Source organism: Rhodnius prolixus, unplaced genomic scaffold, assembly GCF_049639745.1.
Source record: "Rhodnius prolixus isolate KJV_2025 unplaced genomic scaffold, Rpr scaffold_12, whole genome shotgun sequence".
Taxonomy (NCBI): domain Eukaryota; kingdom Metazoa; phylum Arthropoda; class Insecta; order Hemiptera; family Reduviidae; genus Rhodnius; species Rhodnius prolixus.
Genome location: NW_027411635.1, coordinates 17,352,678 through 17,376,358, shown reverse-complemented (window position 1 = coordinate 17,376,358; position 23,681 = coordinate 17,352,678). Strand labels below are relative to the sequence as shown.

Here is a 23,681-nt window from a genome sequence, read left to right as displayed (position 1 = left end):
TGCATTAAGTTTAGTTTAACATTTCTGTATTATTATCGAAGATTTATTCAATGATTCTTTGTTACCTCTGTTTTGATGTCTTTTCATGTATTATTTTTTTAATTTCTCGTGTTTGTTTAATTCAGTAAGAACTTTTGTTTTTTCTTTGTTTTACCTAATGTATTATGTATTACCCAAATGTATTATGTATGTATATAATGTATATAATATAAGTAAATAATGTACTATGTATTTTTAGACCAACTCTTTGTTTAGTCGCCTCTGTTCCACGACATCTAATTTAGGCTTTAGACGTAAAGCCCGCCTGGAAAAAATAGGCAATTACTTTACTTAAGTTTTTTGAGGTCTCTTGAAAACGAAAAAGTGATTTTTACCAATTTATGGACGTGTTTACATGGTCAAAAAATATATATATTTTTTTTTTAATCGAAAAATCCCAGAATGTACCAGCTAGATTTAGTTTTTCAGAAGCTTCCAATTGAAGGCTGTTGCGACATCAATCCATCAAAGTACCGCAATACCAAATACGGTACCTTTTTACCAAAAAAGCAGCCCTAAAAATTGTCTTTTTCATTTTTGTACTGATTGCATACTAGTATTTAAAATAAGGAATAAATGAGAAGCTGAAATTTCTACTTTGGAGTAATTTACAAGTTTCAAAGTACGAGAAGTTTCTCAGTTTTTGGATTCCTCGAAAACTGCAACAGATTACTTTAAACTTCTTAGGACACTCTCCAATCAATATGAAGGTCATTCACATCATTATAATGTATTACAAACTTACGTAACGTTAGTGGTAATTAAAATTTTATTAATAAAATTTGATCTTTTAGGAATTTATAAGACGGAAATGTGAACTTTTTAAAAGATTTTTATTTAATTTTTTTTAGTAAAACCTATAGCTTTTGTTTGAAATTCTTTTAATAAAAATATAAGTAGCGGTTCTGTGACTTAACACATCTTTCAACCGTTCTTAATTATAGTGGAGCTACTGGCAAGCCAAATAACCTTTATTTGTAAGAACCTAAATAACATTGATTATTTAAAGTTGGGAGAAAACATCGAATATTTTAGTAGAAGAAAATTAATACTATTAATATGAACTCTAACAATAGAATTTACAGACCATTGATAACTCCAAAATTTTGGCTCTTAAAATTCATTAAATGTAATGCTCTAAGGTTGAAGTTATTCAGAATAAATTTAAACAATACAACATCAATATAAGCTTAAGTTGATCAATTTAAAATTATAGTTCGAAACTTTGTTACGTTTATATTATACAGCAAACTCTGCTTCAACTAGGAATATTATAATTATATTGAAGACAATCAACCACTGAATTTAAGTAAATTGCCTATTTTTTCAGGCGTGCTTTACGTCCAACTACCAAATCAGGTGTCGTAGACGGAAGCGACTAGCAAACATACTTTAAATAAAATCCAAGGCCTAGAGACCAGGAATCGAACCTAGTACCACAATAAATCTTAGCTTTACAGGTCTCGCCTTTAACCGCTCGGCTATCGTGGCACCTAATACATTTGAATTATATTAAAATGAGTTTTTAGAATAATGGGAGATATACTTTATTATAGACATTATAGAAATTTAAACTTATTAAACTGATTTTGTTACTTATTTTGTAATTCATTTTTTGGCAGCCGAATGGCAGTATTTAATTTTACGTCCTTTTCCTTGGATAATGCAATTGATTACCTCAATGTAGGCGGGGACAGGCATTCTTTAGTGCACTAATGCACTTCTGTAGAACTGCATGTATCCACAGAAAAAATTATTAAGTAAAATAATGATAGTTCATCATTGATCAAGTTCAGTTCAATAATTTGTTCCTTTTTGTTTTGGGTGACTGATTCATTAACTAATCCAAGGCCAAGAAAGATTAAAGTCATAATGTTATCATTTGTATTTAATACTAAGCTTTCGACCCAGAGATTAGGCCATATTCTATAGAATGTGGAACATATTTTATAGAATACAGGTTGCTATCTACATTGATTTGGTGATATAAGAAAGAGTTTACAACAATTATTTATTATTATACTTTCAGAACAATTTGTTTTACCTTATTGGTGTTAACCTTAATGGATGGTGTGCTTTTGATCCTGGACTATTAAGGAATTAACAAGACCATTTTAATTTACCGACCACTCAGTACCTTTAACAATCAGTACCAAAGACATCATCCTTGAACAATGTAAAGCAATATGGACGTATATGACTGAAATTGGCAACAACCTTTCTTTCCTTAAAATAATAATATTTTCCCCTTCATTTATCTAAATTTATTAATTAAAAGTTTTTTAAACTATTTTAATTGATTTATGTTTAATTATTAGTTTTGTTATTAATAAAATTTCCTTTGACTACATTTGCAATTTATAGATTTTACTGACGTCTGCCTTTGTGGTCAGTTTTGTTAAATTGTATTACCTTTTTTTTCAAGTAAATTTTGTAATTATTCTTTGTAAAATAAAGAAATCCTTCTTTTAATTCAAGAATCATGTCACTCTAAAATCAAATATTATAGTCTTAATTTAAAAACTCTATTTTATAGTATGGTATATAAGATATGCACGATTCCCAATCACTACTTATTATGCACTTAATTAATTATGAAATGGTTAATATAGCTTTGACGTACAAACGCAATCATATTCTCCTAAATTTTGGACATATCATCGCCAAATAGTATTAATAAACCTGGCATTTTCCATTCTATTACGTAGTGAACATAAATTACTTTTTCCAATTGGCTAACTTTGCTATATTCAAATACAATAATTCTTTCCTTAATTTGATTACAATTATCATTAATTTCGGCTAATAATTCGAAAGATTCGCCGCTAAATTTATATTTTAAGTACTTATTAAAATCATGGAGTCTTTGTAGTTATTTGAATGGTTTAGATTGGCTAGCATTATGTAAATATTTAAAAGATGCACTCTCCTATAGATCTATGCTAATAGAGAATGTAATTATGATTAATTTTAAATACTACAGTGGAGCCTCCCATAAAGTACACTCTCACTAGCGACCACCTCTATTTACGGACAGTTTTTGGATTTCCCAAAACCCTTATGTACCCCTATGCACTTTCTATATAAAAGAACCTCCGTCTAACGGACACTCTACATAGCGACCGCGGGCATTGATTTTGGGGAACGCGGATTATATGTTCCACCTCCCACCAACGACCACCTTATTCTTAAAAGTTCGTTTGACGCGGTGATAAAAAGAATTATCCCCTCTCGAGTTTTTCTTTTTTTCTGGTTTTTCCTAAAGTTTTTCCTATATAAGCTCCATACATCTTGTACCAGTTTAATCATTTTTCAATATTACTTTGGACGAACAATATTATTTTTTCCGATATGTCTCCCAAACGAAAGTGGTTAACTCTAGAAGAGAAAATAAATGTGTTGGGAAGATTTTGCAAAAACCAAATCGAGCCATCGTCAACTTGCCGAAAGGTTTGTTCTATTTTTCTAATAATAGATGATAGTATGATGATAATTTTACTATAAATCATTATTGTTATGAATAAATGTGCTGATTATTATAAAAATTATTAATTAAGTCAATAATATGTAGTTTTTTGGATAAATGTTTTGGACAATTAAGAAAAATTTGATTCATATCATATAGCTGCAATAATTATGCAATTATGTACGTTTTTTAAATCTATTAATAATAAACAATTTTTAAATAGATGTTTTGAAAAAAAAAACATATTTTTTCATTATGAAACTTGCCTACCTCCTTCTAACGGCCACCTCCAAACAGCGGCCACTGCTTTCCCCCGCCAGTGTCCGTTATTGAGAGGTTCGACTGGTTTTTTTTGCAGCTCTGCCGACGGATTTGATTCATAGCAAGAAATGTTTTCAGTTTTTTACGTTGTGATATGTGCTGTTTTTCTTTAATAAAACATTTTTATTATTATTATGGATGGAATCTTTTAGTTCTTTGATTTAGACGATAAATTACTATTTCCTATTATATTTTTCACACAATTCTAAGCCTTTACGAGAAAACTGAAAAATCCAAGAATCAGCACTATTGCTGCAGTTTCTCATAAGAGCGGTTAGAAAAAGCGAAAAGCTGATAATTATATATCTGGAGATGAGTTAGTTTATATTCAGTAGCTGGATTAGCATATCTAGAAGCGGGGTTCCTTTCCATGGCCTTATCTCCCTCAAGTCTGCGTAACGCACAATGTTCTAATGTATACACGGCCCCCTTTTAAATACAAAAAAACTTAAGCTAATGCCAACAACTATAAATTACTTGTCACCATTCTTTTTTCACTCTTCATCTTCTTCTTCTTGTACACTCGGATCAAATAAAGGAGCGCGCAAAAGAGAGTTCATGGGAACGAACTACGCCGGTGGGCCCACCTGTCCCCCCAGGCTTGTGTCTAGTATTTCTAGACTCTCCCCTATGTCTTCAATTGAGGCAAACACCTAGCTCGGGCTGGCTTGCAATAAGTGAGGAAGATATGGAAGGGTTAGGCTACTGTTAAAAAGGGAGATACTATCAACATTGCAGGCTTCTCCGGACCTTCCGCTCTGTCGCATACAATTATTTTAACAGTCATCATATAAATAAACATTTTCGAACCGACATTATTAAATCAAACACATAAATAAATTAAAATCTGGTGTGAAAAAAAAGAAGCAGTCTTGTTATTTTTCAGTGATTGCCATTCCCAAAGTTCAAGCTCGTAAAATACAATTCTCCCGGAAATGGTAAATGAAAAAAGTGTCCAAATATATTAATTAGCGATCCACAATTAAGAGTTAACATTTATTATTATTTTATTTTCTTTATTATTTATTAATTTATTTATTTATAAAGTAAGAACAAAAATATTTACAGGAGTACCAAAGGTGCATCCTAGCTCCAACACAGTTTTAGCTTATATACACAGGCTAGGAAATGGTGTAAAAATTGACTTAAAGGGAAAAATTTGTAAAAAACCTCTACAATGTGAAAAAAAAAAATGCTAAAGCCTAAATTAAATTATATACTGAGTATATGCTTAACTCTTTTAGGTTTGTATTTCAAGTTAATATCATAAGTTCCTGTTTGTCTGTAAAGAGGTATGTCACTGTCACTGCAGTTTCGTGAAAAAACTGCGTGTGCTATTTCTAATTATGTCTTTAATGTAAGGAGAGTCGGTATTTGTGTGAAGAGTCTCGATATAAGTGTAGCTGGGTGAGTCGGTAGCCAGTCTTAAGAATTTGTTCTGTATAATTTGGAGCTTGTTGGTATTGCAAGTTAGGCTCCACGCAGGGCAGGCATACGAGCAACATTGGCCTTAATCTCTGCCTTCCAGGGAATTAGTAGATTTTTAATTTTAACAGAGTTAATTAGTAACCGGTCTCCGCTTTGTAAAGAGTATGGCCACAGTCTTATCATCATTAATTCTTATCTTCCATTTGTTGCAAAACCGATTTATCTGATTGAGAGCTTTGGTCAGCCTGTTTGCGATGGTGTCCGTCCTCCATGAGGAGGTGTAGACAGCCATATCATCGGCGTATAAAGCAAGCTTTACATCTTTAGGGTTGGGTAACATATTTAAGAATATGATGTAAAGAATGGGGCCAAGAATTGATCCCTGGAGTACACCGGCACTTACTTGTTTTAGGGAAGAATTTTTCTGATAATTATTTACAAAAACATTTCTATTGCTCAGATAGGAAGCTATTAGTTTTATTAAATATATTTATTATTTCTTTTAGGCCTTAAAAAAAAATAGATATATATATGTGAATAAGTGAATATTGTGTTCAGATTCCAAAAAAAAATGTGTGCAAACCTGCTTCAATTATGTCACTTCCATTTGATGATCTCTTCTAGGCTAAAATAATGTGTTCAACACATAACTTCAAAGAACAAAAAAGTTAAGTCCTGAGATAAGTATTCAGTATACTTAGTTTATAAAAGTGTGCAATTCTATTAGTATTCGAGAAAATGGAGAGAAAAGTTAAAAACAAAAAAAATGAAAAGTATCTCTTTTTAAACTCCGAGATTCAGTAACTCGTTAAATCTGCGCTAACTCTACGAGTCTTCGTGTGGACAATGAAGGAAAAAGATTTACAGAATGCCGTTCTCTGTCATTTTTGAAAAAAAATCGCGAACAAATGGTAATTAAATAGAAGGATGAATAAGCGAACCTAATTTAGGGAGACCACATAGAGCTAAACTAAATGGAATAACAAGGGCTACGCTAACATGGTACCAGCTTCAAGCCATCAACATCTTAAGCAGGCTCATTTTGCTCTAGATACAGTGAATACGACATTACTGCCAACCTGTCAATGCAATGAACCTTGTAGAGGTTTTGCACTTGTATAAATAACGGACAGGTATCGCTAAGAGATGAGGATTTGAGTGAGGCTTGCCTAGATCTCGATAAAAATAAGTTCCGAATGCTGGGACTGGTTTCCACATGGGGTCTTGTCGATTCGGAGTGCGTTTGAAAAGCTTTGCCCTAGAATATGAAGGCACCTTCACTTTCTCTGTGAAGAGGAAGACAAAAGTCACAATAGAAAGTCAAAACAGACTCTTCAAGGTAGACTGTGAAAGCTGGGTAGTTTCTACCTCTCTGATTTTGAGATTTCTCAGATATCTTAGCTCTGTAAGCCCATAAACTGTACAATGCCCCAAAATAGAAACCAAAAATGAGTCATTACAATCTAACAGTGCAAAAAATGTTTTTGAAGTTTTTTGTAGAATAATTTCTGGTTTCCGCTTTAAATCATTTTACTCACTTGTGATGAGCTAGATGATCAATTTGATAATAATCATGCAGCAGATGATGATGGTGTAGATGATGTCCCGCCTGTCCGGAAATGTCCAGCATGGCGGAAGTGGCAGCGGTCAGTGGATGTTGTTGTTCGTAGTAGGTTCGCCAGGAAAGCTCATCTTCGCCGGTGCTCTCCTCGGACATAGCCTGCCGGCACCCCGAACCTCAATCATATTGTAGTTGGCAAAAAAACAAAATGGCAGTACCAGTCTTGTCCACAGCTAAATACCCAATTTATAACAACGCTCAGCTTCTATTTTTTGTCAATCGACTTTTTTTTAAAAGTGCGGTGTACATTTTTATCGCATTAGATGACACTAAACTTTAATCTCTAATTTTTTCTGAGTAGTAATTTCCAAAAATTTAACACGAATCGCAATACTTCGACTTATAATGAACTGGTTAAAAAATATAAACTCATAATCCAATCCTGTAAAATACCAGAAGTACTCGATTTTCATTGCAATTGTAATTCTAGCAATGCTCCTTAAGTTCTTTAACATTATGCAAGTTGTAGATTGTACTAATATGGCTTAGATAGATAGAGAATAGAGAATCGTCATCACAATATCCAATCATACAGAAAATTTTTGAAAGAATTCTATATTTATAGTATTTAAAGTTAGAAAAAATAAAATGTTTATGCCAGTTTTTACAACAAATCGTAAAAATAGGAAAAATATTTATTCATTGAAGTATTACCACTGGTTAATAAATTTAAATCAAAAGATATTCAGTTGCGGCGAGAGACTAAAATCTTTTTAGCAATTTTAAGCTACCTGCCTTTTTTTAGATTGAAGGAGGACTCTTTTTTTTCCTAATTCAAGGGAACCTTAAAAAACTATGTAAGGTAAGTAAAGTAATTGCCTATTTTTTTCAGGCAGGCTTTACGTCCCAACTACCAATTAGGTTTCGTGGACGGAGGCGACTAGCAAACATACTTTACTGTAAATTTCTTTTATTAACCTTTAAAATAAAATCCAAGGCCTAAAGACCGGGGAATCGAACCCAGTACCACAATGCTTATTAGCTTTACAGGTCTCGCCTCTTTAACCGCTCGGCTACCGCGGATTATGCTGATTTAATTTTTTAAAAACTATGTTTTTTTTTTACAGGTAAAACTGAATTTCGTAATACGAGGGTCGTTTGAAAAGTCCGTGCAAAGTCAGAGAGATAGCACCACTGGCGCGTATCGAGGTTATGTTTAGTTAGTAGCATCTCTTGGAAGAACACACACCAAGTTTCAGCCAGATCGGTCTATTTCTTTGTGTTTGGCATTCGTTTGAATCGAGCAAGTCGAGTGATTTTCAAAAAATTGACGAAAAATAATTTCGTGTGTTGATTAAACACTACTTTATGAAAGGCAAAACGCCTCAGGAGACTAAAGAGAAGCTTGATAAACATTATGGTGACTCTGCACCTTCGATTAGAACAGTTTATAAGTGGTTTCAAAATTTTCGGAGTGGCCATATGGGCACAAGTGACGCTGAACGTTCTGGACGCCCTGTTGAGGTTACTACTCCAGAAATCATTGATAAAATCCATGATATGGTAATGGATGGCAGAAGAGTGAAGGTGCGTGAGATTGCTAGTGCTGTGGGCATCTCGAATGAACGGGTACATAATATTTTGCATCAACATTTGGACATGACAAAGCTATCCGCAAGATGGGAGCCGCGATTGCTCACGCTTGACCAAAAACGAAATCGTGTGAAGTGTTGCAAGGACGGTTTGCAGCTGTTCCAGAAGAATCCGCAGGACTTTAAGCGTCGTTTCGTCACTGTGGATGAAACATGGATACATCACTACCAAGGGGGAATCTGCGCCAAAAAAGGCGAAGACCGTTCCTTCGGCCGGAAAGATTATGGCGACTGTCTTTTGGGATTCACAAGGAATAATCCTCATCGACTATCTGGAAAAGGGTAAAACTATTACAGGTGCATATTATTCATCGTTATTGGACCGTTTGAAAACCGAGCTGCAGGAAAAACGCCCACGATTGGCCCACAAAAAAGTCCTTTTCCATCACGACAACGCACCAGCTCACACCTCAGCAGTTGTGGTCGCAAAATTAATGGAAATAGGGTTCCAACTCGTTTCACATCCCCCCTATTCTCCAGACTTGGCTCCCTCGGACTACTATTTGCTCCCCAATATGAAGAAATGGCCGGCGGGAAAAAGATTTTATTCAAACGAGGAGGTGATTGCAGAAACGAATGTCTATTTTTCAGACTTGGACAAATCCTATTATTCGGAAGGGATCAACAAACTAGAGCAGCGTTGGACGAAGTGTATAAGCCTAAAAGGAGACTATGTTGAAAAATAAGAAAGGTTTACCCCAAAAAATTAAGTAGTTTTTATTTTTGCACGGACTTTTCAAACGACCCTCGTATAGCAGCACAAAGGGCAGAAGAAAAGTAACTTACAATGTAACCGCTACCTAAAAATCATTTATTTCAACCAACTGAAATATTTTATTTTTTGTATTTTCTATATTTTGTGTAATATATATTTTTTGAAACGGCACATAAAAATATATAAAAGAGATAATCAAACTCAAGGTCCCAAGTTGTTGACACCAAACTAGGTCTTTTCCAAATAAAGGATACGTTTCAATAATAAAATATATAATTAGGTAACTGATTGTGGTTATTTTATAGACCGCAACAGCGCCACCGTCAATTCCAATTAGTATAACTAATCGTTTTACAATAAAATTTCAAGTCCCCTGCAAAACCTCTTCTAAATAAATTTTGTCTAAAAAAAATAATTAAATTGTGTTAAGCTCTGAAATCATTTTATTCTATAAAAAACTGTAATAAATACTGTTCAATAAATGTGTTGTAAAAAGGAGTTGATCTCCAAAAACTGCATGAAAAAGCGTTCGAAAAAAATAATAAAAAAACAAAAATTAACCATTTTTTTTCTTCTTTTTCTATGAAAGATATAATCCTTAATTTCCTTTAAATAAAATGGTTTTTGAAGTATTTAATCAGGATAACATAAAAATGAAAAACCGTAGGAACTCCAAACTTGTTGATGATAATGAAGCTCCTGAAAGAACAGAAACTGTCACTTCATTAAATCCATTTTTTACTCCCAATTTTTTTGGGCCTTTTCTATAAAGCTATTTTACTTTCAACATAAGTTCTATAATCTTTATTTTGCTACTTTATAATAGCGTGTTTCTCTTAGGATTTGTGGCGAAGTAAGTCTCTCTACTAAAACGCCATTTTAAATATTGTACAGTTATAATACCATAATAATTCCCCTCCTCTCCCAAAATTATATATCAATTCACTAAAAGTTCGATTTCTCGGAGTGGTTATTTTTTTACGTTTTCTGTTAAAGGGGATAAAAAAAAAAAAAAAACGTGTGGTGATTCTATAGTATCTGTTTTCAGAGAATACAATGTGGTTTTAGGGAAGCTGGGATATCATCTTTCAACAGTGAACGCGTAGAATTAGTAAAGTCAACCCATTTTTTAGAACAGATTCTTAATTTAAAGAAAACATTTAATTGCATAAACTTTAATAGGAGTGATTCGTATTCGATTTTTTGTCAATAAGTGTGAGGAACACCATCATTTAGTGTGTCCATGATATTGGAAAAAGGATGTGGTTGAAGTTACCAGGAGAATTTTGGTTTCAAAACTTCAAGATTGAAGACAACCGGCTTGGAAAGAACAAAAGGTTCAGTAAATACTACTGAGGAAGATGTGGAACCATCCCCAGAAAAGTTATAGCTCTAGGTGCAAGAAATGTAAATATGAAGATGAAAGAAAAATCTAGAAAACTTTTTCAAAAAAAAAAATTATTATTATTTGCAATGTTTAATATGATCAGGATAGTAAATGCTTTTCAAAAGTTCAAGTGTACAGTGAGCGCAATAACTCCTATTATCACAAGTAAGAGAAAGTAAAAAAAAATGATGCCTCATCACACAATTAGGTTATATATATATATATATAGTTTGGAGGTCTGGACTACAGTTGGATATGAAATACAGAAGAACTAAAGGATGTTGTGAAGCTGCCGTATAATTAGGAGAAGGTGGTTTTGTAGTTTAAAGGGAACTAAAATGTGTAGAGGTGGTATCAGGAGCAGGTGGCTCTGTACTGAATGGACAGAATTGGAAGGGAGCTCATTCATATCCACCTGCACTCGAACTATTTACTCAACTATTCGGCTATACTCGGCTAGCCTCGACCATCACGAACAGTCCCCCCTCATCGGCTCTCTTACTTAAACTCATTCTCACTCTATCACTCCCAACTACACGCACATACTCACACAACACAACACACAAAGATAGATGGTCATCTATAGCCCTAACAACCGACCATAAACAATTCAAAAATCTGCAGCAAAGCACGAGCAGAACTGTTTCACACTGCAATGCTTAAACATTTTTAATCAGTAAATTTTATTCAAACTTCACTGTTCCGAAAATATTCATTACTTATAAAAACGGTACTTTTGAGCGAAAAGAATATTATTCTTTCTTTCTTCATTTTGTGTGGATTAAAATCTTAATGAATGTCGTAAAAACATTATCATTCAATTCATCTTATCTTAAAGATTAATGATTATTGATTGTTACAGACTTTACATTCAACGTTTTTTCATGTAGTCATTTTTAAGAGAGCTTCTGGAATTTATATCTACATAATGGATATATATACGTGCTATTCAAGTAAATACTGTTGAGCTTAAGAAGGTATACCATTCAAAGTTTTCTTTAAAACTTGAAGAATGACATTAAATATTTATTTTCAAATTTGCAACCATCTTACAAGAATACAAAAAAAAAAACCACAAAAATAACCACTTTAGAATTTTCAAAAGACCCAGTCTTAAAACCCATCACGATCTACAGAATAGAACTTTGAAGTTCAGCGTTTCCACCTCCAAAGGATCCAGTTGTAAAAATTCCCATATTTTTTACACAAACTGCACCATCAACAGCCATCTTGAGATCGCATTTATTAATACTTCATTGGATAAGAAACTTCATTAAAACCCAAGTAATATAGTTATAACCCTCTTTGCGATCTCTACTTTCAAAAAACCCGTCCCGATGCAATCAAGCGGCAATGGCTTCTTGATCTTTTCTTTCATCAAGTGACTGTGAGTGCTAACAATACGTAGTTCCTCCACCCTACTAGTATTTTCGTGTGTATAAGCGACAGATTTACTAATGCGCTGTAAATGTACGAACCTATGCGATTGATAAGGAACCAAAATCAGACTTACTACAAACCGATTTAGTTCTTAAAGAGAATGGAATCGACGGAGTTATGCAGCAAATTATGCCTCCCTAATCTTTATGGTAATAATTATAATTATTTTAAATTCAAGGCGCGTCAACATCTGAGGTTATTGGCGCCCGGAGTTTTTTTCAGTGCACTGCCGGCCTCCGGACAGTGTTCTCTCGTTACAAACAACACTGTAACATCACCGGACAGTGAGCTGTAAGAAGCTCCTAGGAAGAGAAAATCTAAGGGCCAACAGCTGGGATTCGAACCCGGGATCTCTGCGTTGGATCTATATGATTTTTAATTTTTATGCCACAATAATTAGATTGACTTTTATAATTTTTATTAGATTAGATGAATATAACTTCCCAGTAAACATGATTGCCGATCTACTTTGTTCAGGATAGGTCCAGACCATCTTTAAATAAGCCTATTCAGAGTGCCTCTTTTACCATGCAGGGAATACTAAGGAAATTAGGAGCTCAAAGATATCTTGTGATATTGTAAGCATACCGTAAGGTTGCTTCTAGTAGGGTTTTTACTACAACAGATTATGACAGGCGATGAATGGTTGCAGTATTTATGGCCTCATAGAAGAAGGGTATGAATGAAGAATGAAGACCAACAGAGTAAGCATAGATCTTTACGCAGATCAGGACTTTATAAAAAAAAAAGAGACTGCTGGAGTGGCTAGACCATTTGGACCGCATAGTAAATGAGAGAATCGTCAAAGGACTGTTCTAGGCGGAGGTAGAAAGGGTATCTTCGAGTGAGGTGGCTCGACAGCGTTGAGGTAGATTTATTAATGATATTAAAGATGAAAAGATTGGAGAAGAGCCGCATAGAATTGGAATAGGAGATCAGAAGAATGTAATTGAGGAGGCTAATCCTCCATAGTCTGCAGTCCAAAGGTAAAAAAGAGAAAAATTGAACAAAATTACTAATAAATCGTAAAACACGAGTCACGGTTTGCTAAAACAGCTCCACAATTGAACTGTCAATTTGTAGGAGACTTTAATAAGTAGAGTAACACTATGCAGAGTCTTAAGATTAATGTAATAATACAGTTGTAAACATCAGACGGATGTGGTATACATTTTTAAGTCCATGGTACTATGGTTTGAAAAACGATTAATTTTTTTTTTCTACTTTATTTTTTTTTTTTTTATCATAAGGGCAATTATATGTTAGGCTAAAAATTCTATAATGTTTTCCAGCAGTTTTTAAAATGACCACCATTGGTTAGCCTGTTGCTTCGAGGTAATTGTGAAGCTAATAGAAAACGCAGCAAGAGATTAATACGGCTTAATAACGGTGTACGGACGCACCGCTGGCAGGCTGGGTTCGTTGACCCTGTCCGGCCGGCTTTCCGAAACCCACCCACCTTACCGCTACCATTCTTTCAAAAAAATCAAAAATAAAAAATTACATAAAGAATGTTTAAAGTCTTATTTTGCCTCGTTCTACTTCAAATCGCATTTTACTAAATTATATGGGCACATCATTCATTTTCTCACAATAAAATTTAATTTATTATAAATATATTTGATAAATTTCCATCAAACGTTTAGCTTTTCTTAAAGAAAAGGGCAGAAAAATGGGTTTACAATTGCTTCTTTGGCAGGCATAAAAAACGACAATTCAGCAGTAAGCAGGAGCCACCAAAAATCTTGTGTAAACACGCGACTTATCGAGAATGAATTCTTAAATTTAGAGAAACTTTTGAAGAAGATAAATTTTGCTTATAAGTCTGAAAAATTGCGCCAAGAACTCGCAAAGAGTTTCGATCTTTATGATACAATTTTTGGAGACTAGCATTAAGGGCTCAATGTATTTTTAAAGTTTTCACTACTACCCGAATTTTGAATGTCAGATTTAAGATGATAGTGACAAACTTAATAGTTTATCCCAACTGTGGGTTCACAAAGCAAAATGCAATTTTGCAATCAATAAATAGTAGAGAAGAGTTAAACCACTTTCAATGGAGATGCATCGATGTGTTTGAATCCCCCACTAAGATGAAATGCGAATCCTGATCAATTTGTAATTGACTGAGTGATTTAAATAATTGCACATAGTTGATTAGCTTTAGAGATTGAAGTTATAGTCTCATTTGCAGAATTTAATTATATAATTTGTGAGCTACATCAATGGAATTAAATCTGAAAAAGTGGATCTACTATCGTAATCCAAATTCACAATCTAGAGAACGTTTTTTGCAGCAAAATTTCCATTAATTCCTTGTTTCGATCAATGCTTCAATTTCTTTTGAGGCCGGCGATTCAACAATTTAGAAGTAATTCAACAAGCTTCATCATATTTTATTTGAACTTAACTGTATCAGTTAGCCGAATTAATCTCAGAGCTACATTTTCTATTATCTTCACAATTACCTCGAAGCAAGAGGCTAACCTATGGTGTTCAATTTAAAAATCTGCTGAAGCAAAACCATATATTCTGCTATTAATATTTTTGGATAACAATTAAAAAGTAGCTATACACGGGATTAGAACTGAGGATCTCTCACTTATAAAGCCACACTTCACATAACCACTGCACCAACTACCCAAATTGAAATCATCCCAATAAACAGCGTAAATATCAAATTATTAATAGATGTAACTTACAGATTTCAAAAAAACCCTTAATGCATTTAATTGCAGTGTAACTAACTTATGTTACTCCAGCTTAAAGTTTTGGCCAATACGCTGAACATGGAAAGGAACCAGAATTTGTAACTGATTGCTACAAAATATACAGTCTTAAGTGCATTATCTGCCGTATATTAAGGATATTATTATCAAGGATACATCAGACACGTTCTTTTTAAAAATATAACAGATTAAAAACCAATTAATAAAACTAGAAGGTGTAAATAATGTTTTTTGATATATTCTTACAAATTATTAATTTTACAACTTATTAAGTTTTTAAAGTCTAAACATTTAATCTTTGTGAGTAACATTTATGTTTGAAGTATACGTAGTTATAGGCCTTAGCCTTAGCTTAGAAATATGTATTAATACGAGTGAAATATGTAACTAGTTTTGCAAATATGCAAATAATCGGTTGGCCGAAAGTGCCACTTTATAGAATGGAATTTTCATTTTATAAAAATTATTTCTAATAAACAAAAAAAAGATTTTTGGGGGGTTGCATCTACTGAGCGCCATGACAGAGCTCAATTACTATGTTTTATTGGAACTGTTTTCTCTTAAACCGGAGTTCTTAACGCTGGGGTTAAGTTAACCTTCCAGCGGGCGCTCGTATCTCACAGATACAAGCTTAGACTAAAATAATCGCAGTTTAGAGACGGGAGCGGCGGAGGATGCTGTCCTTTAAGGAATGCTACACTCTCATGACTAGTTTCCTTCAGTAAAAATCTTATCTTGTTTGGGGTTGTACATTTCTTTGCAATTGCCGATCCGTGCCTAACATATACTCGCGACCATTCGAGTAAGTTTCCCGACTTATCAATTATTTATATTTTTTCTTTTATACGTGTTTATCAAATTGAACTATTTTCAACATTGTTTATAAGAATATTGTTTTCTACTGACAGAAAAGGACATTGTATATCTCAGATACGAGGAGGAAATAACTGCGAAAACTTTGATACAGTCCAGAGGCTGAACATGGTGATTGTAAAATTACACTTATTGGCTTGTAAAAAATAAAAAGTTCTGTCGTTTTCTGAGTCTTTTTTTATTTGTTATTTCATTATTAATAATTACAGATGTTATTTAATTAATTTCATTCCTTCTATTGATAGAAAATATTAAAAATACCAAAGTTTATCTGTAAGATACGCGCGCCCGTTCTTGTAACTTTTTGGGCGCGCCCGCTGGAAGGTTAAATTTAAACCCAAAGTATCGTTCTTAGTATAATATTGTAAAGGTTGATCACCTATGTATGAAATGTGTAGCTACAGTTCCGAGTCGCCAGTTGGTTTCTAGTATGAAACAATCTTTTGGACTATTTTTGTTTGGTTCAAAACATTTGTATTTAGTTAAACGTTAATTTCTAGAGCGTTTCCTTAAACAGTATAATGCATTATTATTGAAATCATCTAACTTTTTATTGCAAATCCATACTTTTAAGTAATAAATTTAATAACAAACAAATATGAGTATTAATCCAAAAAAATATAATTTTATTTTAGTTTTTTATATTTCTGGAGGAACAAAATACATACTACCGTATGAATATATCACTAAATTTTAATTTAAATTTGAATAAAGAAATTTCAATTCCTGAAGAAGTATGTAATTCGATTGTGTTGTGTCCAGCGCGAGCAACAGGTTCCCCTACCACTCTGCGACATATTTGTCCTCAATTCAAACGGACAAAATGTCAAACTCCACACACTTGAGAACTTGCTATCATAAAATGGAGGGATATTTAGAAAAAAAAGGAGAAAAAAGTATGTATTTATATATAAAATAAGGCGACTAAATGGACGCGCGTTGTTCATTGTGCGCGTGTGTATAATAAGAGAGATTCAAGAGAATGAATTTGGTCTCAGAGAGCCCGAGCTACGATCTTAGTGTACACGATTTGAAGAGCATATGTGTGGACGTATTAGCATAGTAATGGTCCTGTAGCCTGTGATCTTTTTTATTCTTCTATATTTACTTCTGTCAGGCTGTGTTAAATTATTGAAGTTTGTATCTCGTCAAGTTTATTATAATAGAGCTGGTCTTCCTTCTCCGATTCAGCCATCTTTTTCCCTAACTTTTTTATCAAAAAATATAAATACTACAATATAAAATTCTGTTATATTTTCTGGGCTTTCTCCTATTAAAATTTTATTTTTTCTCATTTTATTTAAATAAATAAATAAAAAGAAGTTAGCGTGTTCTTATTTGTTAACGTGAATGTATTCATTAGCATAAATGTACGACTAGATGGGATGATATATGGAGGGTACTTTGAGGAGAGAAATGTTGCAGATCTAGGCTCCGCCCTGTCGCCGCTAGCAAAGTTTTCTGTGTAGAACGAGAAAGTGACTAGATCATTCCCAGCCAGGATGGCTACAGAAAGATTAAAGAATGTTGAAGACGTTAATGCAATTCTCGAAAGTTTTGACCTATAAATGCTATTCAATCATTGGAATTCTATTCTCTCCTCCAAACTAAGAACTGTCTCAAAATACGTATTCTGCTGGGAAATTATTTTTTGGTTAACCAGAAAGCCTATCCCATCACGTACCAAAACGATAACCAGCGGCAACCACCAGGTTAGAGGTATACCCTCCAGTTCTGTCTGTTGTCTGACTAGACACAGAAATCTGGCCTAACTATGAAGACGTGGATATCGCTTACCCTAAGAGCCAATCTTTGAGCTAAACGTAGCTCTACACACTGACACAAAACGTACAGTGCCGTTTCGTCTAGAAAAAAAAATTGTTCGCGATGCCTAATTTATGATGAATCTACACGTCTAATATTATTGACAATCTTATCTTAATGACATAATGGAGGTTTTTTCATCAAAGTTAATTAATAAGAATTCAAAACTAATCAATTTTTGGAGAAGGAACAAAAAGAATATAACCATTTTATTTTTAAATTATTATTAATTAATTTTGATTAAAAAAAACCTCCATTATGTCTCTAAGCATTAGTTACACGAACAATTGTTGTAAACTAAAAATTTGCCTTAATTCTTGCCCACTTCCTTGTTTGAATAGTTCGAACAATTTTCGTAGCGATTTTAGGTAGGCACCTGCTCGTACATATTGTATTTTATTACTACTGCGTTTTATTGCTACTGTATTTTTTACTTCCGTTTTATTAAATAATAATTGTTCAAAACTAAAATGGTTACTTTTCTTTTTGTTCCTTCTCCAAAAATTTACATCCGAGTAAATTAATAATTTGATATCAGTGAAAAGTCGGTTACGCAAAATCCCAGTTTTCTGCAATTACACCCCTCTCTGTTCGGGGTAGGGTTTTATTAAAAACCAAAAAAATCCATATGGTCTTGAAGCTCAATAAATGCGCAACTTTTCCTGAATTTGGGTGGCTCCCTTGATTCATTAATCATTGAAAAAAATACAGTTGAAAATTTTAACAAAAATCCTGGAGAACGAATTTTTTAGACATTAAAGTAAAAATTTCATTGCTTATAAGAAACGTTTTGAGGCTCTGGGTTAAGCAGATTTATAGGAAATTTAATGCTCTTTCGTTTGGAATAAGCAGATTTGTTGTAGGAAAAAGGATAGAAAAGTTACGGCCGTTTTTATGGTGAAAAACGCGAATATCAACGGAAAAGTTAAAAATGCAAATATCTTGGACACTATTAAGAATTGGGACAAAGTGAATAGAATATTTTTTGTTGCATTTGAGCTGCTGAATCACCTTCCGATGTTTCGACCTCTCCTCCGTGTACACCCCCTTATATATGAGAATGGAAACCAAGCAAATCCATACAACATATAAAATTGCTACACAGAATTTTTTGGATTCATTTTGTAAGCGAAGAAGATATTAGGCTTCCAAAGTTCTATCACAGATTTGTTTGCACAGACAGCATACTAATACTAAAACTCCCCTTTTAACTGGTTTAAGCATCTGAGAAACTGTCTTAAAAATATAGGTTATGAAGATGTGTTTTTCGACCAAAGCCTGTCAACGTTTATTTAGTATAAAAAAAAAAACTGATTTTGTATAGCGCTGTATAGAATAATTTACTTATTGACGACATTCAGTCGATGTGGATTCGATAATTATTCACTCGTTTCATGTCAGTAGTTGCGGCTGCAAAGCCCAGATACATCTTGTTTCCACTAAATAAATAAATATACTGGAATATTTGTAAAAACAGTAAGATTTCAGTTTAACCCCAATAAATATTATAATATATGCAGTAGCTAACAGTACGATGATGTAAATCATTTTTCATTTCATTGGTACACTGTGTTCTATATTAGTCAAAATGTTTTATGGAAATAAGCGAATTTAAAAGTAAATATTCGGATTTAATTGAAACATTTTCCATAAACTGTTTAAGGTAAGATTATTAATATTATTCTCTACAGCTTTTACGTTATTTTTAATTATTTTGTACGTATTGTTTAAATTTTATACGATTATATTTTATTTTGAGTGAGAATTTGTAGAGTTCTAGGACACTTTTATAACAACTCATTTGCCAATATGTCAGTTAGTGTAAATAAAAGAATATTGTAGCGTATTGATCATTTTGGTAATTCCAAATGGAAGATAGATTATTCTAAGTTTGTCAAAAGAGACACCAACCTTTGTTTTTAAAAATGTAAAAGATACTCCTTAAAAAACAAACTTTCAGTTTAAATAAGTTAAGTATAAGGGTTGACTAAACGACTAAAGGTATACAAATCAGCAAGTACCCAACATTTAATTCATACTTCAGCTCGTAATTTCAGCCATTTAGAAACTTACGAAAAAGCTTATGTGTTTTATTAAAATTTTATAACAATAGTATCATTTAAGTAATTTTACCGCCTTAAATTTTCATTAATATTGTTTAGAATTTGTTAAATGTCACAGAACTTTATGCTGGCTATTTTCAAATACAAAATATTTGTCCCGTAAAGTGTAGCACACAATTAACTTAGATTGATTTTAATAAAAGGTATCAAACTATTAATAATTAAATCTTTAAAAATCGTTTAATAGCAGCCCTGTGCAAATAAAATACCAAATGGCAGGGAACAATATGAACATGAAACATGGCCCACAATTTTTGTTGCCTACTTCTCAAAAAAAAAAAATAACTTTATTCCAAATTTTCTGTTTATTTACTCAAATCGAAATTAACAACCTTCATGAAATCGGCGTTATTTACAAACTAGTTTGTCCAGACTATGATAGTACCTACATTGACCAGAGCGGGAGCGAAATCCAAGACAGATACGAAGAACACATCCGCTCGTACGAACACAACTTACGCCAACCTCGTTATCAAACACAGCCATCAACTGGACAGTATCAACAACACAATGACCATGTTACATTCAGGAAAAGAAGGAAGACTTACGGACAACTTAGAAATATACAAACAGAAATCCATTCACCAAAACATTATGAAGGACCAAATTAACTATAACTCTTATACACTATTTGAAGTCATTCCGCACCAAACACCGACACAGCCGAGGAAACCTCACAAAAAGAAGCATGAATGTAACCAGCGTGTAGCATGTTCTCTACTATTAAAAGTGTTCAATTTATGATTTTATTTATTTACGCATCATCTGTTAGATTAGAATCAGATATTCATCAATATTTAATTTAACAACAATTATTTCTCAGTACAAATGAACTAGCTATGATTCAGTTTTTCCTGCTTACGTTCAAAACTTCCATTTTACAATTCTAAAACATCACCTACGCACAAAACATTCATATCCCATAAATAGCTGCTAGGATTCTTTGATTTTATTTCAGCATTTGTACAAAAAAAGACGTTCACATAGAAGGATTCGTATCAACTACTTCCGTCATGTTCAAGAACCGGAAATCATTTATTCCGGGCATATCCAAAATAATCACGATTGTAATACTTCCACATAGGAAGGGTACATTTACAGTACTCGACGACAAATCACGCGAGCCAGCCTCAGGGTGAAATAAGTCCTATACTCTTCAATTTCTACTTTATAGACAGACCTTAACCTAGCGTAACGATGTTAGCTACTTACGATACAATGTCATAACCGAATTCGATGACTCAGACATCAACAAAATCATCAACGACATACAGACTCATCTTATAAAAAAACTGGTTTTTAAAAAAAAAGTCAAATTAATTTAAACCAATCGAATAAGCAAAAATCTTCCCCCCTAAGAAGGTTACAAAATAGACCTAAGATCCCTATAAACAACCGAAGAATCTCTTAAAATTAGAAAGATCAAAAAGTGAACTAGCTTGACGTAACTCTGAACGTCGATACAACACAAAACTGAAACAATCCTAACCCAACTGAGACAGTTACAGCCACTTATTAACATAAAAACATTACAAGTACAAGACACTACGAGTACCTATACTGACAAACCCCTGTCCAATTTTGATTACAGCTGGTAAACGACTGACCAATCAACAATTTGAGGAAACTAAAACACTAATTAAGAACTTATAGTCGATTAAAAAGACAAAATTAAAAAATGTATTAAAAAATGACAAGATATCAATTCCAAAAAACAATTTTGGGAAACAAATAATGGTAATTTAGTACTTGTAGGCGATTAAAAAAAAAGATTAAAGAATAAATCAAAAAGACTTAGAAATATAATTTATACTCGATTAATAAAGAAAGAAGGCATTAAAAAGAAATAGAAATCCATTCCAAAAAAATAAGTTTCAGAAACAAAGAAAGGTAATTTAGTACTTAAACGACTAAAAAGAAAATATTAAAGAATAAATTAACAATGTTTTAAAATCGATTCCAAAAACAACATGGGGAAACCAAGAATATTTAGTAATTTACAACTTATACTCGGTTAAAACGGCAAGATTAAAGAATACATCAAAAAAAGTTCAGAAATAATTTCCAAAAAACAATTTAGGGAAACAAAAAGATTAAAGAGCTCATTAAAAAGGTTTAGAATCAATTAAAAAAAAAAAAAAAAAAATGGGAAACCGAAGCTAATTTGAATGATAATGGTAATTTTGCACACATACGTAGTTGATTAAAACGAATAGATCAGAGAATACAACAAAAAGGCTTAGAAAACAATTTAGGGAAACAATAACACTAATTTAGAACTTCTAGTCGATTATAAAGAAAAGTATAAAGAATACATTAAAAAGGCTTAGAAAACAATTTAGGGAAACAATAACACTAATTTAGAACTTATAGTCGATTATAAAGAAAAGTATAAAGAATACAACAAAAAGGCTTAGAAAACAATTTAGGGAAACAATAACACTAATTTAGAACTTATAGTCGATTATAAAGAAAAGTATAAAGAATACAACAAAAAGGCTTAGAAAACAATTTAGGGAAACAATAACACTAATTTAGAACTTATAGTCGATTATAAAGAAAAGTATAAAGAATACAACAAAAAGGCTTAGAAAACAATTTAGGGAAACAATAACACTAATTTAGAACTTATAGTCGATTATAAAGAAAAGTATAAAGAATACAACAAAAAGGCTTAGAAAACGATTTAGGAAAACAATAACACTAATTTAGAACTTATAGTCGATTATAAAGAAAAGTATAAAGAATACATTAAAAAGGCTTAGAAAACAATTTAGGGAAACAATAACACTAATTTAGAACTTATAGTCGATTATAAAGAAAAGTATAAAGAATACATTAAAAAGGCTTAGAAAACAATTTAGGGAAACAATAACACTAATTTAGAACTTATAGTCGATTATAAAGAAAAGTATAAAGAATACAACAAAAAGGCTTAGAAAACAATTTAGGAAAACAATAACACTAATTTAGAACTTATAGTCGATTATAAAGAAAAGTATAAAGAATACATTAAAAAGGCTTAGAAAACAATTTAGGGAAACAATAACACTAATTTAGAACTTATAGTCGATTATAAAGAAAAGTATAAAGAATACAACAAAAAGGCTTAGAAAACAATTTAGGAAAACAATAACACTAATTTAGAACTTATAGTCGATTATAAAGAAAAGTATAAAGAATACATTAAAAAGGCTTAGAAAACAATTTAGGGAAACAATAACACTAATTTAGAACTTATAGTCGATTATAAAGAAAAGTATAAAGAATACAACAAAAAGGCTTAGAAAACAATTTAGGAAAACAATAACACTAATTTAGAACTTATAGTCGATTATAAAGAAAAGTATAAAGAATACAACAAAAAGGCTTAGAAAACAATTTAGGAAAACAATAACACTAATTTAGAACTTATAGTCGATTATAAAGAAAAGTATAAAGAATACATTAAAAAGGCTTAGAAAACAATTTAGGGAAACAATAACACTAATTTAGAACTTATAGTCGATTATAAAGAAAAGTATAAAGAATACAACAAAAAGGCTTAGAAAACAATTTAGGAAAACAATAACACTAATTTAGAACTTATAGTCGATTATAAAGAAAAGTATAAAGAATACATTAAAAAGGCTTAGAAAACAATTTAGGGAAACAATAACACTAATTTAGAACTTATAGTCGATTATAAAGAAAAGTATAAAGAACACATTAAAAAGGCTTAGAAAACAATTTAGGGAAACAATAACACTAATTTAGAACTTATAGTCGATTATAAAGAAAAGTATAAAGAATACAACAAAAAGGCTTAGAAAACAATTTAGGAAAACAATAACACTAATTTAGAACTTATAGTCGATTATAAAGAAAAGTATAAAGAATACAACAAAAAGGCTTAGAAAACAATTTAGGAAAACAATAACACTAATTTAGAACTTATAGTCGATTATAAAGAAAAGTATAAAGAATACATTAAAAAGGCTTAGAAAACAATTTAGGGAAACAATAACACTAATTTAGAACTTATAGTCGATTATAAAGAAAAGTATAAAGAATACAACAAAAAGGCTTAGAAAACAATTTAGGAAAACAATAACACTAATTTAGAACTTATAGTCGATTATAA

At 32.1% G+C, this 23,681-nt stretch overlaps 1 protein-coding gene across 6 annotated transcripts in view; it reads right to left on the bottom strand.

The window, feature by feature from the left end:
- grh (grainy head) overlaps positions 1-23,681 on the bottom strand; it is a 161,194-nt gene that overhangs the window by 51,770 nt on the left and 85,743 nt on the right. Inside the window, exon 2 of one of the 6 annotated variants that reach the window (XM_074143565.1) lies at positions 6,793-6,974. The exons of 4 other annotated variants lie outside the window; for them this stretch is intronic. In XM_074143565.1, coding sequence (XP_073999666.1) covers positions 6,793-6,971 — 179 coding nt within the window. In that variant the 5' untranslated portion in view covers positions 6,972-6,974. Of the gene's footprint in view, positions 1-6,792; positions 6,992-23,681 lie in introns of all 6 variants that reach the window. One more of the 6 variants, XM_074143566.1, reaches the window with a different exon arrangement.